General features: G+C 38.7%; 1 protein-coding gene across 3 annotated transcripts in view; it reads right to left on the bottom strand.

The window, feature by feature from the left end:
* Positions 1 to 15,364, bottom strand: part of UBE3C (ubiquitin protein ligase E3C) — a 78,643-nt gene extending 63,279 nt beyond the window's left edge. For 2 of the 3 annotated variants that reach the window (XM_051609354.1, XM_051609355.1), the window contains exons 1-4: positions 14,864 to 15,364; positions 5,198 to 5,251; positions 1,538 to 1,612; positions 709 to 855 (exon numbers count right to left, since the gene is read on the bottom strand). In XM_051609354.1, the coding sequence (XP_051465314.1) occupies positions 709 to 855; positions 1,538 to 1,612; positions 5,198 to 5,251; positions 14,864 to 14,929 (342 nt within the window). In that variant the 5' untranslated portion in view covers positions 14,930 to 15,364. The other variant, XM_051609356.1, reaches the window with a different exon arrangement.
* Between the last annotated feature and the right edge of the window lie 745 nt (positions 15,365 to 16,109).

Here is a 16,109-nt window from a genome sequence, read left to right as displayed (position 1 = left end):
TTTACTGTTTATAACAAGTTATCTTCTGCAATATAGATGGTAATATTTCAATCCTGTTTTGGATACCTTTGAAGGACTTACCAAATACAATCATGTTCAGCTGAGAAAAGAAAAATGTTTACACAACGTAAACTACACAACTGCTGGTACTAAACTTTCAAATTAAGACTAATTACACTCACAAATAACTCTGGCATCAAATTTATCTTTTTGTTTGTTTGTTTTTAAATAGCCATAATTCTGTAATGTCCATTATTAATACCCATTATGAAGCATACTTACTTGTACACTTGAAAGTTTGGAGTGACTTTGCAATTGATATGCCAGCATTACTGACCAGCGAGGGGAAAAAAAAAATAAATCAAACAAACCCAAACACCCCAGGAATAAACAGAGGGCTAAGTTTATTCTATATTATTATATGTATATTGTTTAAAAATTAAATTAAAATACAAGTATATTATTTGTAATAAATTACTGTAAATAATACACACAATTTTTAAAGGCTTCATTTCCCATATTTTGTGTGTGCACATGTACACAAACTTATTTTAAGTTGTTCTGTCTAAACAAAAAACAGCAAAGTGCACACCAGCAAAAGCCAGAACTCTTACATTAATTTACTGAACTGGTCAAAGACTTTTTTGTATTCCCTTCAGAATTTTTTAAGTGAAAGAGTACTTTAAAAATGCATGCAAGAGTACTCACCAAACGCTTAGAATCCTCATTCTGTCTATAGAAAAAGAGTAACTGACGAACTAAAAGAGTTAAATTAGCTCCATTAGCAGTGGAAAAGGTTCCTCCAGATTGGGCCAAATTTGCACAGCGATCAAATTCACTTCTTTGGATAGAGTACTTAAAAACAAGACATGCATCAATATATCAGTAAAGGTCGTAATTTAACATGGAGACGCAAAACTTTAAAAACTTTCAGTTTCACTGAGTGGCAGCAAAATAATAAAATGGGTACAACACATATTTGTTATCAAAACATAACACACAATATCATAGTTAGGGCCATTCCTGCATTCTGTAATTCAGAAAGTACACATTGAAACAAATTTGTTGGTTTTCAAGCAAAGAATATCACATAACACATTTTCATCTAGTTTGCTCAAAAAATTCTAGTGAATTTAAACAGACACCACACTTCATTAGAATAAGGTACCCATGAGCAGTTTAGAAAGAACATCCTTCTGACTCAAACTACCACCTCAGACATATCAGGGGAAAGAAGCTCCACTGGCGTATGAAAGCTGCTAATACCTTCCTGCTTTCATATGCTTTGTCATCTTAAAAAAACAAATGTGTAATCCCACTGAAGGCCACTGTCACATACATGCTTGCACAACAAATGTCCATCTACCAAAATATTGAGGTTCATATGAAAATCTCCAGAGGGAAAAAGAACTTGAACTTTGTGGGCACACACAAAACTCAAAAACATGGAGATTCTTCAGTGGATTTACTTATTACTGGAAAGTAATTTTCAGCAAAACCATTTTGCAACTTTGCAAATAAATAATAAAGTACTTACTTGGTGTTTTCTGTCTCTGTACCCTCTTACAAATGACTGGATTATTATTGCATTTTTAAGCCTCCGTCTTTCTTCCTGTAAAACAAAACAAGAAAATTAAAATAAATCTTGTGGAACCAACTCTAATTTCTACAATGTTATCAAATATATTTGCATTCAAAAGGAATTTTTTTATTAAAATTAAGCAGTAATAACTAGTAAAATGAAATGTTCCAAGGTTTTTATCCAATAAACATTAATCAGTGAGAAAGCTTTTTTTTTTTTAAGTGGAAATTTACCACTAAGATATTGCAAAAGCATTTTTAACACTCAGTAAATACTTAATACTAAAGAAGTCAAACACACTTGTATTTTATTAGACAAAGTAATTAACATTAATTCTAAATTAACGAACATTAACCAATTAACATTAAAACTAAAATTATGAATAATTCATCAAATTCAATTACACCATTCCTTTATCTGCTTAGATCAGCTAACACTGAATACTTGCTTATTTTTTTCTGTTCAAATCATGTAATAGTATTATGGGGTTGATGCAGTTTAGATGGGAAGGGGGGGCAGGAAACAAACAAAAATCAGATAACTGGGAGACAATACTGCTGTCAAAAAGGAAACGAGGACTAATAATTTAAGCCCAGGAATACAATACGGAAATTTATAAAAATTCCTGCTCTCTGCTTCAAGCCAGGCATAGAGAAGTGAGTCATTTTATGATATCTTCCTCAGTAGCTAGAAAGAGTAGGTAAAAGCATCCCTTTACAATGCTTGTTTCTGAGGAACTGCAAGCCAGCTTCTTTCAGCTACTACAGCAAGAGCAGTCTGTGAGTCCCCTGACAGCATCCCCAGAATGTCCCATAAGTATAAATGACAGACCCAAAAGCAGAGTCTGTCACTCAGTATGCAATGCAATAAGCCAAACCACACACAGACCCAAGGTATTTGATTTAATATCCAGTTCTGCACAGAAGAGGCAGCTAGGTGGCATTCAGAAAGCTAGCTCAGCTTCCCAAAACCTAAGTGCTACTCTTATACACAGAAATATGTACAATTACTTGACCTCTAATTATATTCTACCACTCTTATATATGATTGGTTAACTAGTTCTTCACTTCCATTTGAAGTGACAGTGTTAAAAATTGTACTACACATGCCCAAGAGTAGGGGGCTTTCTGTTAAAAGGGGTCCCCTCTAGCCTATGGGTGAGTATTTCAATATGCTAATAGGACATTAATGTACTGATGAGACGCTAATAAGCGAGTCCATATTCAGTGTTTTTTACCTAGTGCTCAAGGCTATAATCAAGATAAGTTATGGGGAATAGTCCTTTCCATCCCTTTTTCTATCCGATTGCAGGTTTATGTCTCGAGGATAGGCTGTTGACTACCTGGGACATGTCTTTCTCTAATTCTTGCTGTTCTTGAGTTATGTAAGCTCTGTTTTTATTCTGTCTCATTGTTCTCTTTAAGTGATTTTCCCCCAAAATTTTACTTATTTGAATTAATAACCAACATCACAAGTGGCTACTGTAATTGGGTTTCTAATGTCTGTACAGTTCTTCAGGGGATGAAAGAGGGAAGTAAATAAAATGAGCCTAGAGCCACAAAGAAGTGGTTAAGGAATGGAAAGCAGAAGTCTGAGAGTAAAAATCAGAGAAGCCTGCTTCGAGAAATTTTAACTTCATCAATCCTTGGACTATAATAAGCTTATAATTCTGAGGGCCACCAAGCAAAACAGAACACTATGATGTTTTTATAAATGTCATTAAAATACATTTGCTCACATAAACTTTAAAATCACAAAAACTTGATTTCTCGTTTAAGACACATCCAACTTAAGAACTTAACCTGAACTGACCAGAGAAACACCAGATGAATTTGCTATTCAATGCCTATTTTCTTTTTCTTGGAAACCACCATTCCTGAAGCCATTTCTCAGAATAAGCATATACTTGAAAGACTCTTAATTACTTCTAGAATGTGGACCAAAATCAAAACTTTGATAGGCCAAAGGGTATTTTTCTCTCCAAAGCATCTAACAGTGAAAGTGCAAAGTATGGGGGCAAGCAGGAGACAGTTTCAATTATAAAGAGGCACTGTCTCTTCATAATCATAATGTAACACTTGACTAAAAAGTAGGTATGTTCTCCTTATCTCTAGATACAGGTTTTATCCTAGAATACATAATTGTCAATTAGCGACCCATAATTGCAAGGGTTTTAAGTCTGAGGTCACTGCTAAGATTCTGCTATAGGCAGTTTTTTAAAAGCCATAACTGATTTTATTCTCAAAGGAGTCTTTCATTTTGTAAGAATCCAATATATGCCACAGAAAATCATTGTATGTATGTGTGTACATTTATAGATATGAATATATTACTCTGCACCAGGTTTGCAGCAGACAGAACTAAACAAGTGAACGGGTGATTGTCACATATGGCAAAAAGTTTGTGAAGCGCAAGAAAGTCTTTCTGTGTATCCTGATAAGGACTCTTTTTTGCATATGATGATAAGGATTCACTGATCATAAATTTCATCCATAACACAGCAGTCTGAACTAAATGGTGAAATCCCAACAACTTGATACTTAAAATTGGTCCATAATTACGCACCCACGCTGGAGAGAAAAAACAGCAGTAACTGTCCTCAGAACCAGAGAAGTCACTGCAGAACCAGTATTTAGTCCAACAAGGGTCAAACATATCTTCAAGGGGCAAAGAGCTCTGTATTCTTGATCAGCATGAAAACTACATGATTAAACTTTTTAAATAATTTTTGAGACAAAAACAGTTTCAGTGGGGAAAAAAATTATAGAATAAACATAATCATCCTAATTTTGTTTTCATGCATATTAATGTTTATAAACTAGTATTTTTTTCCTTTCAGTAACTATTCCTCCTTCACATGATTCCAGACTGAATTATCCATGGCAGTAAGCTTCCATCTCAAACTAGTGTTATCAATTCCTAACGCTCACATATCAACCTCACAACTACTTCTCATTGCTCCTCAATTATCAGGTATTTCAAAACACTTTAGGATACATTCAAGTATCATTGTTCTGTGTCTGCCTCCACATAACTGAGGCACACACTGGGGAAGTGAACTGCTGAAGGTCATCCAAGGAACCATAGCAGAACCAGAAGGAGACAGCTTGCTAAGACCAAACCACAGTAACAAATTATGGATAAGGCAAGAAATGCAGTTTACTATTCAAATACCTGTCTTTTCTCAAAAACTACTAGATCAAAGGAGCACCAATATAAATTGAAAAATTCCCTTTGCAACCAATTCACACTTAACTGCTCTTTTCAGATGACCATGACTTCTAGGAAGCATCTTAGAAGAAAACAGTTTGTCACTTCTAGTATAGAATCATAGAATGGTTTGGGTTGGAAAGGACCAAGATCATCTAGTTCCAACCCTCTGCATGGGCAGGGACACCTCCCATTAGACCAGGTTGCTCCAAGCCCCATCCAACTTGAAAACTTCCAGGGATGTGGCATTCACAACTTTTCTGGGTATAGGGCAAGACTTGCAAACTGAAACAAAACGTTCCTGAACAAAGTACAACTTGAGCAGAATAAAGCACTTTGGACCGTAAATGTTACTACGTCAATGAAAAATCCAGTGTGCATGCAAATGATCACAGTCTACTTTACCTCTCGTTTTCTCCTTTCTTCCTGAGTACGATGCAGAAGAGAAGCCTTTTCTTCCTATAAAGCACAAATAAAGATACAATTGCGTTTTCATTCAAACACATCATGCGAATGTGTTCATGATATTTAATCTAGACTTCACTTCAGGGATTGTTCATAACACGTAATCCGTAAAACACCAAAGAAAAGTAATTGTTCATAATTTTCTGCTGTTACAAAAGCACACAACACAGCCTGCTCCAAAGCACAGTGAAGCTACATAAGAAGAGAAGGGACAGGCAAACAGCAGCAGCGTACTTGATCCCCATCCAGGTTTGTGCTCTCAGCATCCCAATCACCTAGGCAAACATCATCCATTTACAAATGGAGGAGCTGAAACAGACTACGGTCCCAATCCTACCAGGTAGTACCAAATATTTATTGAGTGTTTTCTTTGCGTAGGTAAGTCATTGGCCTAGGTGTGCACTGCAAGTTGTGGCACGTTCAAAGTAACCCTGTGCTGTTCCAAAGCCCCATGCTTTTGTCTAACTTGCAAAAAAGCATTAAGCTTTTATATTTACTTATCCTTTTCCTCAAAGTTTGTCCAGAAAAGATGTCAAAACAGACCTACATAACATGAATAGTAGGAATTTTTTCCTTTTAAATTTTGAACTCTTCACCCACATTAAGGCTACAAACTGAAACATTCAGGACAGTGATCTCTCCAATAGGGAAAAAGTAAAGAATACTCAAGTATTCAGGAGGCCTCTAAAGCAAAATACCATTACAATAGAAAACTTGTATATTAGCTGTTAAACCACAATCTTATATAAGTACAGATAGATTACAAAATAGAAACAAAGCTTTATTTACTGGATGATTCTGTGTAGTTTCCAAGGAAATACAAAATAATTCCTTTTTGATGCAGAGTATTCAGCTCCTACTGCAGACAGTTTCGAGTTAAAGTACCCTCACAGCTTCCCAAATCCAGTCTAAGGTAGGTAACTGATTTAAGGAAATTATTCTTTTTTTGCATTTACGACCAATGTGACTACTTGCATTTTCTGCCTATGTCCTTATTAGTCTGAAGAAGTTAAGAAATAAAGGACACTCAAGCTGAAAATGTATCTGAATACAAAAAATAAATTTGAAGTTGGCAAACAAATATTTATAAAATATTTAACCACACCTAAAACAATTGTAGTGGAATATTTTTGAAGTCTATATGCAGATACAAAAACTCTCTTGCATTTCTTTACTGATGATACAGAGGAAGCAAAGTCATTATTCCCCTTGTTTCTTTAGAACAGAAAAAGCTTCAATGCAGACCACCAATAAAGAAAGAAAAAAGAAAAACACAGCCGGAAAAAAATGAATTTAAAATTTGGTTTGTATTTCAGATCATTTACTGGAGCAAGCATAAAGTAAAAGAATCCCACAAGAAGGTTAACCACCTTTTCCTCTAAAGACAGTATTTGTGGCCAAAGACACCACTAACTACAGCCATTGCCCTCTAAAGACAGTTTTTTTCCATGTGTTAAACACAGTATAAACAAATCAAAACAAAATCCATACATAAGATGATGTATCCCCACTCAAGCAATAGGAATCGCTCCAGGTCTGCTTGGTAAAGTGAGGCAAGAGATTCTGACCTCATGCACACAAGTAAGAAAAATTAATGTACTAAACCAAGATATAACCAACAGATGGATTAAAGTTTCAGGACTTTTTTTAATAGATTACTTCTATTTTTTTTACTCTAAAGAGTGAAAGTCAGTAAAATGTTCCTATTTAGAAGTGATCACATGGTTGGAGAGCTTCATTCTGCAGGCAGCATCTTGTAGAGGGCATTTCTGCTTAGAAGCAACGTTGCTGAATTGTCCTCACACTTCAGAGTAGACTGAAAGCAAAAAACCACACAGAAAATGGAAGACAAATTGCTACATGTGAGTGGGCAAGGGAATGGTACAGAGAAAAAAGCACAAGCACAGTAAATGCAACAGTTAGCAGATTAATGAAAATTAACGGCAAAAGGGCTTATCAGAAGCAAATAATTTTAAGTATTTGAAGGAGGGAAGATCTAAGAGGGTAGTGTATCACTTAGTGTATCACCAGCCTTGCACTGATCAGGAAGTGAGTCTCTGAAGAAATACGCTTTCAAATCAATTTTTTTCTATAAAATAATATAGTATTAAGCTTTTAGTCAATGTCACACAATTGCTTTGAGTATCTGTACTCAAAAAAACCCACCAACTTGTTAAAGTATAAATTAAATACAATACAGGAACTGTCTTAGGATAAAGGATAAAATTTTCAGGTAAGTACATCCCACCTTTACAAAAATTATTACAGCTCAAAATGGTGTTGTTCTTGTTCACAAAACACACACAGATCAGAAATACAAATGAATGGAATCGTAATTATGATTAAAGAAAATATCTAAACTAAATGTAAGAGTTATTCATCCCAACTAGAACACCTTGAATTTTTTCAGAAACGAAAAAAGTATGAGTAAATACGTAATAGAAAAACCTGCTGTGGGAAAGAGATAAAAATAACTATTAAATCATCATCTTTGGTTACAAAGGGTATTCTAACAAAACAATTTCTTAAAGCCAGCTAATTGCACAGTCATCTCTGAAATCCTCCCTGCCTCGCCTCTTAATAAACGTAACAGTGTGAAAGAGCTTGCTCAGTGGCTGGTTGTGAGTGACAACAGCACTCGGGGAGTGACACGGTCACATGGCTGCTGCCAGCTGCAGCCGCGTTCACCACCTCTGCCTGCCACCTGCACCCAGAGCTACTCACACTGTGTGAGGACACCTGGCAGCAACTGCCAATGATCATACCTGGCTCATTCCTACTCCCCATCTTTCTCGCCTCACTTCTGTGATGGTCATGCTATCTTCTCTGTTCACCTGCCAGACAAGCAGATGTCGGGTATCAAGTCTACCTAGCAGGGCACGCAGGCAGGCAGACATTTTAGGGGGAATGAATTGTCTTGATTCCTTCTACTCTAACTCAGAAAGAGTGAAAAGCCATTTAGTGAGTCAAACTCCCAACACCTTCTGCAGTGTAATATTCTTTCTTCAGGAGCTTGAACTCCAAAGAGCAGAAGGAGGAGCACACTGCATGTTCCATGCAACATTTAGTGTTTCACTAGTAGTCCTTTTCCTGTCTGCTCCTTCCTCCAACGGAAGACATTGGCAAAGACAACCAACTTCAGGCTTTAGCATGCAATCTATGGGACCACAAAAGCCCCACCTGAGAGAAAATTTCTTCACCAAATATGTGAGGGATGACACACAGAAATAAGATAGCAAAGAAAAAGTATGTGACAGCAAAACGCAATGTGACAAAGATGATGACATGAGAGAAGGGGAAAGAGGTGAAAAAAAGCAAAGCAGGTGGAGAACAGTATGCAGAAAGGAAAGCTTGTGATTACCATCAAATAAACTTTAAGCAATATTTGAAATGTTAATTTATTCACCATGATAAAACTGCTATACACAGTATTATTCATCACAGGAAAGTTCAAAGCCACGCCACTGCTGAACAGACAGGCTGACGACAGCAGCTGCATCAGGCACTGTAACAACGTCAGTGCTTCAAAAACTCCAGTCAAATGCACAAAGAACAAAAAATTAAATTAAAACTGCTTTCTTGTCCACATTTTGCTGAAATACACAATTTTGTTCCAAAGATATGTTCGCACAACTCCTAACCAAAGACTGAATAACATAAATGAACACATGGATTACAACTATTTTTGTCCTGCATTTTAACACTTTGAACTGAGAATGGTAATAAACTTTCAGCCTTCTTAGCTCAAAATTCAGGTTTAGAAAAAAAAAAAAGGTATATACATAATTAAAATATTTTTTTAAATCCTAGTATTTGTTAACTCCTTTAAAATCTGAAATTGAATACTCCTGGACAGCCATGTTAATCAAGCCATCTTAGCTCCAGGCAAGTAAATTTAAAACCTAAATATGGTAGATGCAAAGGTGAGACTGAGGAACTAGTTTCAGGTATTGTCTGAACAGTGAGGACATTTTTTTTTTAATAACATTCATGCAAAAAAAAATTATAATAATAAATGTTTGAGATTTATTTATTAATCACAGCTTTATTTTGCTTTTTTTAGATGAGACTGCTATTGTCTTTAACACTACAATAGATCACGCAAAGCAGAAGGCATGGGTTTTAACAAATTTTCATGAAAAAAAATAAGCACTTGACCTTTTAACTTTTGGGGACAATTATAAAGCTTTGTATGGTTTTCATCTACAAAACCCAGGAAGTTGCATCTTTTTTCTTTCCTTAAAATGAGGAACATGACTTTTCAGCCGAATTTAGTATGAACCACCTAAACATCAAGAAGAACCCCCAAAGCAAATGAAGTGACCTAAGCAATTTATAGAATAAAATTACTTCAACACAATTATTTAATAAATCCGACAACTAAATGGAAGATTTTTAGCATCTATTTGTAGAGAACAATGTGGACATTTGAGAGATGTCCTCTCCAAAGCAGTCCTCTATGGTTTTAGTTCCCAACATTATTTTGGATTACATAATATCCACTTCAATTTGCTTTTCTGAATATTAAAATAAATTCACAATGTCTTTAACTGAACCTTGACAACTTAAAATTCTCTTGGACATGGAGCTCAGCCAGCCTGAGTGAAACATGTTCAGAAGCATGAACAATCTTACTTTAAAGCAGCTTGAATAACTCTGTTTTAAAAGAGTTGGTGACTCTTCGTAACTTTGATTATTTACATCATGATTAAGTTTATACGCAGAGAAGACCACCTTCCAGGAGAAGGTATTTAAAAGTACTTAAGTATATGCCCAGTAAGAGGCAAAGGAAAGCCTGGCCTCACTGAAACCATGACCATGTCATTGTGCTTGCTAGAAAACAATACAGCATTTTAGCTTGAATTTTACTGTAGGATGTAGAAAGTATCTGGAACCACTTTTATCCCAGTAGCTACAAAGCCACACACAGTGGAACCAGGACTTGACTGGAGACTCTAGAGGCGAAATGAAATGCAAACAAGTTGCTCTTATATTTACTCTCAGTTTGCCTGTATTATGATTTTAAGATATACGTTGTACACAACACCGCAGTTGAGTGACTTAATTTTTTCAGAAACAAGCAAGAAAAAAACAACTACAAAAGTAGAAATTTTGGGTTTGAGTTTGAGAAAACAGCTCATAACTGAAAATAACTGCGTAATTACTGCTGTCAGCTAACTGCAACTCCATCACTCATAGTTTCCTTTCAAAAGAGGAGAATTTAAAAATGTTACCAAGAGGGAAAAAAATCCAAAAGAATCTAGTATGCATTAAGTGTATCATTTCCTAATCACAGTCATTATTTTAGAAGATGGTGGTCTCATCATATTTCCACACCACAGATCTGAAATCCAAAGAGTATTTCAAGATTTAGGCTTTGACATTCCAGCATTCTGGACAAAACACAGTTCTGACCCAGAATGAGGCATGTATTTGTGTAAGAATCTATGCCATGTGCCTTATGGGACAAAGGTCCCACAGCAAAGCAGTGCAATGCTTTTGCACCATTCAAACATAAATTGTGAATTTGTACTTGTAATCCAAAAATCCTGTACTACAATTCCCTAGCATAATTTCATTTCCATTGTGACCTGGTGTAGGTTCAAATAAGATACACTACAACAGTAATTCTTCCTTCCTCAATATTGACAGCTTTCCTCAGTAAAACAGTAAGAAAGAAACAAAACCAATTTTTAAATCTGCACCATCATTGCTTAAATCCTACAGACATCTACCACCAAAAGGAGTCCCAGACTGTGCAGATCTTTCCATACACTGGCCATTTTGCAGCCTACTGCTCATTGCACAAGAAGTTACTTAATAAGTAAAATACAGACAACAAAGAGTAAAAAGGTGCTTCTGAAGTCCTGCCTCTACACTTCAGCTGAGAGCAAGGGGAAAAACTATAAAGGAATTTAATGCTTAATGTTATGCTATCAATCTAAAAAAGCATATCCATTCCTACTGAAATAAAATATAAGCAAACTTTTTAAATTGAAGATTTTTTATTATTAAGAACATCCATATTAAAATAAATCAAAGCAGCTTTTCAAAATACAGACTCAGTCATCATGATGTTTTCATTAGTCATTTTCCATGTCTTCCACAGAAACAAAACAAAACTCAGTGAAATTGGTTTCACTTTCATTTTCACCACAGTGCTAACTTGTGTATTACAAATTCCTGAAAAGGAAGATATTTTAAAAAAACACAAAACAAACCAAACCTTTGAATTGTATTATATGTTTAAACTATTGAATTTTAAATAGTCTTGGGACTTATAAAAGCCTGGTTTAGATATCTCAAGCAGTACTGTAAATTTGACTTAATATTACTCTTTTAACCATTTTTCCTGTTAAAGACTTACAAGATATCATTAATACATTTTATAATCTCAGTGAACAACATGGAGCTACAAAGCCCCTTGTACACCTCAGTAAAGGAAGGGGGATCCCCCTGCATGGCTGGTACCTTGTATTTTTCTTAACACTAGTAAAATTCATAAAGGAACGCTGAGCCTGATCTTACTAAATCAAACTGATGTGGTTAAACAGATTGTGCACTATGCCAAACAAGCATCCAACTTCATAATAAAATTAGTGAAACCTGCCAGATACCACCAGAAGGCATGGTGACACTCCATCCTGAAGAAATATGCTCACTACACAGGACACAAAGGATAAGGTGGGTACCACTCGGTTGAAAAAACACCTGTTTCATTCTATTGCACAGTTAGGTTTGCCCCAGCTCTTCAGATGCAACACAGAAATTCTGCAGCCTTTTGGGTAACAATTGCTGTCCTGTACACAGAGTCCATGAGTAATTCAAGATGTTCCTGCACTGAACTCCAATAACAGTATCCATTTTTTGATGCTATTTGACCTCAGAATTAAAAAGTATGTTTTGCCAGTTATACTTAAAACTAAATCTGAAAATAACTTTTGAAGAACCTCATAAAGCAAGGAATCATGTTTTAAAGGTGACAATAAGCACCTCCAAAAAAAAATTTAAAAAACCACAAAAATTAACTTCATCATATTGAAAATAAAACACAGCATCTTTACCCTCAAACAAATATACAACTAATGCAAATAGTCCAAATTAATCAGCAGATTTTTTGAAAGTAGATATATAAAGTCTGAACACTGACAATACCACCTATACTTTCACACTTACATACAATGCAATATTAAAATGTTCCAATCATGTTCTGAAAGAATCAGTCACCAAGGATAGTCATTTTGAGAACACTACGTTTGTGACCCAGGATTTTAACAAAAATAAGTGATACTCAGAGACTATTTTTTGGCAAAACTTTTTATTGGACTGAAGTGCCTCTAAAGCATGTGCAATTCAGACCACCGTAACACGCATGAACCTAAGATGCAAACAGTGTAAAAAACAAACCTGAAGATCTCTGATTCTATCATTCAAAACCACCATAAGAGCATACTAGACTCAATGCCTAAGCGCCACAATGCCACAAGTCACCAGCTATATTTCTGTCATTGTACCTGCACTGAGAGGACCCCTCAAGAGGCCTAAGGAAACACTACAGACACACGTGGCCATGTCAGCCATGACATCAACACCTGCCCCATGATCAGCACAGCAGTTACATTAGCAAAATCATAGACGGTTTTCATGATCATTTATTTTGGTGCAACTGTATCCACATCAGGAAGATTCTCTGCTGGCGTCTCTAGAACCGCTTCTGTACAGTGAGGGTTTTGCTAACATAGCTATACAGGTTCAACAGCATTTGGAAAACTTCCCCCAAATGGATCAAGAGTTATTCTCAGCATTAAGCAGCCTGCATACAGATTCTACCACTCTTTCTGAGTTGTGCTTTATTCCATCGAAGAAATCAGAACAGGCAGTACTAAACATCCAGTTAACTAACAGAGCATGGTAGAGGTGCAGAGTTGTAACTTACACAGTCTTTCTAAAATTATACACGTTTGGAAGAGCAAGATGGTTTGTCAAAGAGCAACTTTTTTTTTAATTCCACGTGCACTAAAAGCTGAAAGGCAATGTTTTACAATGCAGCCTTCTGTCATTCTGAAGCCTACAGGTATGAGAAACACCACAAGGAGCCTGTGACATGAGACAAGGAGAAGCTCATGGAACCCACGTAGACACTTGCCACACCAATCTCTACCATAGGATGTATACATAAAAGTTCAGGTAAAGTGTGTTTTTAGAAGTAATTCTTAGTACTGTTTAAGTAAATTATTTGACTAATACTGGACACAGCTTCTACAAATAAGCTGCTACTTCAAGGACATTCTTCAATATCTACACAACCATGATGTCCAAAGCTGCAACCAACTTGCACTGATGCAGCACAAGCACTTCAGAGTACAGATGTAAAACCATGACATCTGTAGACCAGTCAGTATCAATCTGTCAATTAAATTCAACCTCTGTACTGGACAGAGTGAAGGTTATGCATCAATTTCGGGTTCCATTTCCTGTATCTTTTAATACTTGCCATCAGAAATGTACACCTGTATAACACTAAGAAATTTTTCCCATGCAACTAAAATACATAGAATTCTGCTAAATCTTCATGAAGAAATCAGTAGGTGGAAAAGAGGTATTCTGACAGCTGCTCACTTCTGCAGAAGAAACGTTTTGCAAGTAACACTATGAGCAAGCCAGTGCCAAAAGTTGAGAAGTACCTAAAGTGTACAGCTGAGGACAAGGGCATGTTCTACTAATTCCTGCTTCAGCTGGGGAATATTTATAGTATTTTTGGCTCGTGTAATCCCATTGCACGTAGTCGAATGAACAGAAACGTCTTAAGATACTGTTTAGTAGATTATTTTGATTAAAAGTTTAAAAGTTACTACCCTGTCCACTCAGTAAGATCTAAATAAACCACCTCGCTTCTTTTCCATCAATAAATACAAGGAGATTCAACAGTCTGGCGCAGCAGACAACTAACTGCTACACACCCTGCGCTCGACAAATATCCTGAACGTAAACTTGACAGCGAAAAGCTAAACCAGTGACCCGGCAACCCTCACTCACGTGGATGAAGCCTCCCCCAGCGATTCGCACTGATCTCGAGTCGTGCAAAGCTGCTCCTCCCCCGCCCCCTTCCTTCCACCACCGAGGAGAGGGCCCAGACAAGGCTTCCCCCTTGGGAGAGAAATGACAAGAGGTCTCCGAGCCCTTCCTTCCCTCCGGGAGCCCTGGAGACGAACAGCTCGGGAGGTGCGACCGGCCACAACAAACCGGATTGCTCGCAGGGGGGACGAGCCAAGGAGACATTTCCTCGCTTCCCACAATTCTCACTACAAGCCTGAGAGGGGGTGTGTGGCCTGGTTAAATAAATAAATAAATAATAATAAAAAAAAAACCAACAAAACAACAGAGAGACCAGAGGAAAAAAAACACATCATCAGGAGCGATTTTTTTTTTTTTTTTTTTTTGCCGCCGCTATTAAACCTTAGTCATAGCTGCTCCCATTTTCGAAGGCCCACGGTAAAAATAACAATATTAAGCCAAAGCAGGCGGGGGCCGAGGGAAACCCGACAGACACCGGCGCTGAGACAGACAGACAGACAGACAGACAGACAGACAGGCGGCATTCCTTACCTTCCTACTCGCTCCTCCAAGAGACACCTTGGGCCTTGTTTTGAAATCCCCTTCAAAGCTAAACATCTTTACAGCTTATCCCATCTAGAGCGGGGCCCGGCCCCCCGAGCTGACCCCGCCGAGGGGGAGCCGGCCGGTCCGCAGGGGCGAGCGGAGGGGCCCGGCCCCGGGGAGGAGGCACAAACCCCCCCCGGGCTGGCAGCGCGCCTGGCCCGCCCGCCACCGCCTGCCCCCGCGGGGCTGCTCCCCTCACGCCGGCCCGGCTGCCCCCCTCCTCTCCGCCTTCCCCGCCCCGCGGCCTTCCCTTCCCCGGTCGCCCTCTTTCTGACCGGCGGCGACGGCTGAGTGTAGTGGCTGGGAGGGAGGGAGGGAAGAGAAGGAGGAGGAGGAGGGAGGGAGCGGAGGAGGAGCGGGCTGGCGGGGCCGCTTCCCTCGCGCTGGGGCAGCAGCCGCCGGCGGAAGGAAAATGGCCGCCGCCCGCAGCCTCCCCGGCGCGCTCCCGACGAGCTGCAGCCGCCGGGGCCGCGCGGCCCGTGCGCGCCGCCCCCCGGGCCCGGCCCTTCCCCGCCCACGGGGACCGGCCGCCTCGCAGCCCTGCCTGGGGGGTGTCCCGGGTTGTCCCCGCCGCTTCAGCTGGAACGTGTTTCCTGGTTGAAGTAGGAGCTTTGTGCGGGAGCGCTTGGAGCAGGGCTTGGAGCTGCGGTGCCTCTGGCCTGAGGATGCGGCCCGGTCCCGCCTGGCTTCGTGTGGCCTACCTCGGTGTCAGTGTGCTGAGACAGCAGGCTTAACGCATAAAAACACATAGATCATGTAGTCCTTTTTGTAGGAGAAGGTAGACGTCACCATATGGCAAAGACTTTTACGACCAGTCTGAAGACCAGACACCAAATGTCCAAGTACCTGTAACACAGGTGTGAAACTCCTCAGGGAAGTTCTTGGCCTGAGTGGGTTCCGCATGGGATCAGGGCCTCGGTGGAGAATGGAAAGAGAAAAGGGCTGTAATACTAAAAGAGCACACCTGTGCGGTGAAACTACACCTGCTCGCTTATTTTGTATCACTTGGTCTGTTACCCGTTTTTCAGTGCTGTGGTTGCATCCTTCCAGAGGCAGAGGTGATACAGGTGACAGCAACAACAAAAAGCAGTTGTTCAGTGTGCAGCTGCGAGGGGCCAAATAGATAGAGATGGCCAAATCCACCCTTCATTTCCTTCAGTGGGAGCGTGATCGAGCCCTAACTCATGAATCC

This window comes from Apus apus, chromosome 2 (genome assembly GCF_020740795.1).
Source record: "Apus apus isolate bApuApu2 chromosome 2, bApuApu2.pri.cur, whole genome shotgun sequence".
In the NCBI taxonomy this organism is placed as follows: domain Eukaryota; kingdom Metazoa; phylum Chordata; class Aves; order Apodiformes; family Apodidae; genus Apus; species Apus apus.
This window is presented reverse-complemented; position numbering and strand designations above follow the sequence as displayed.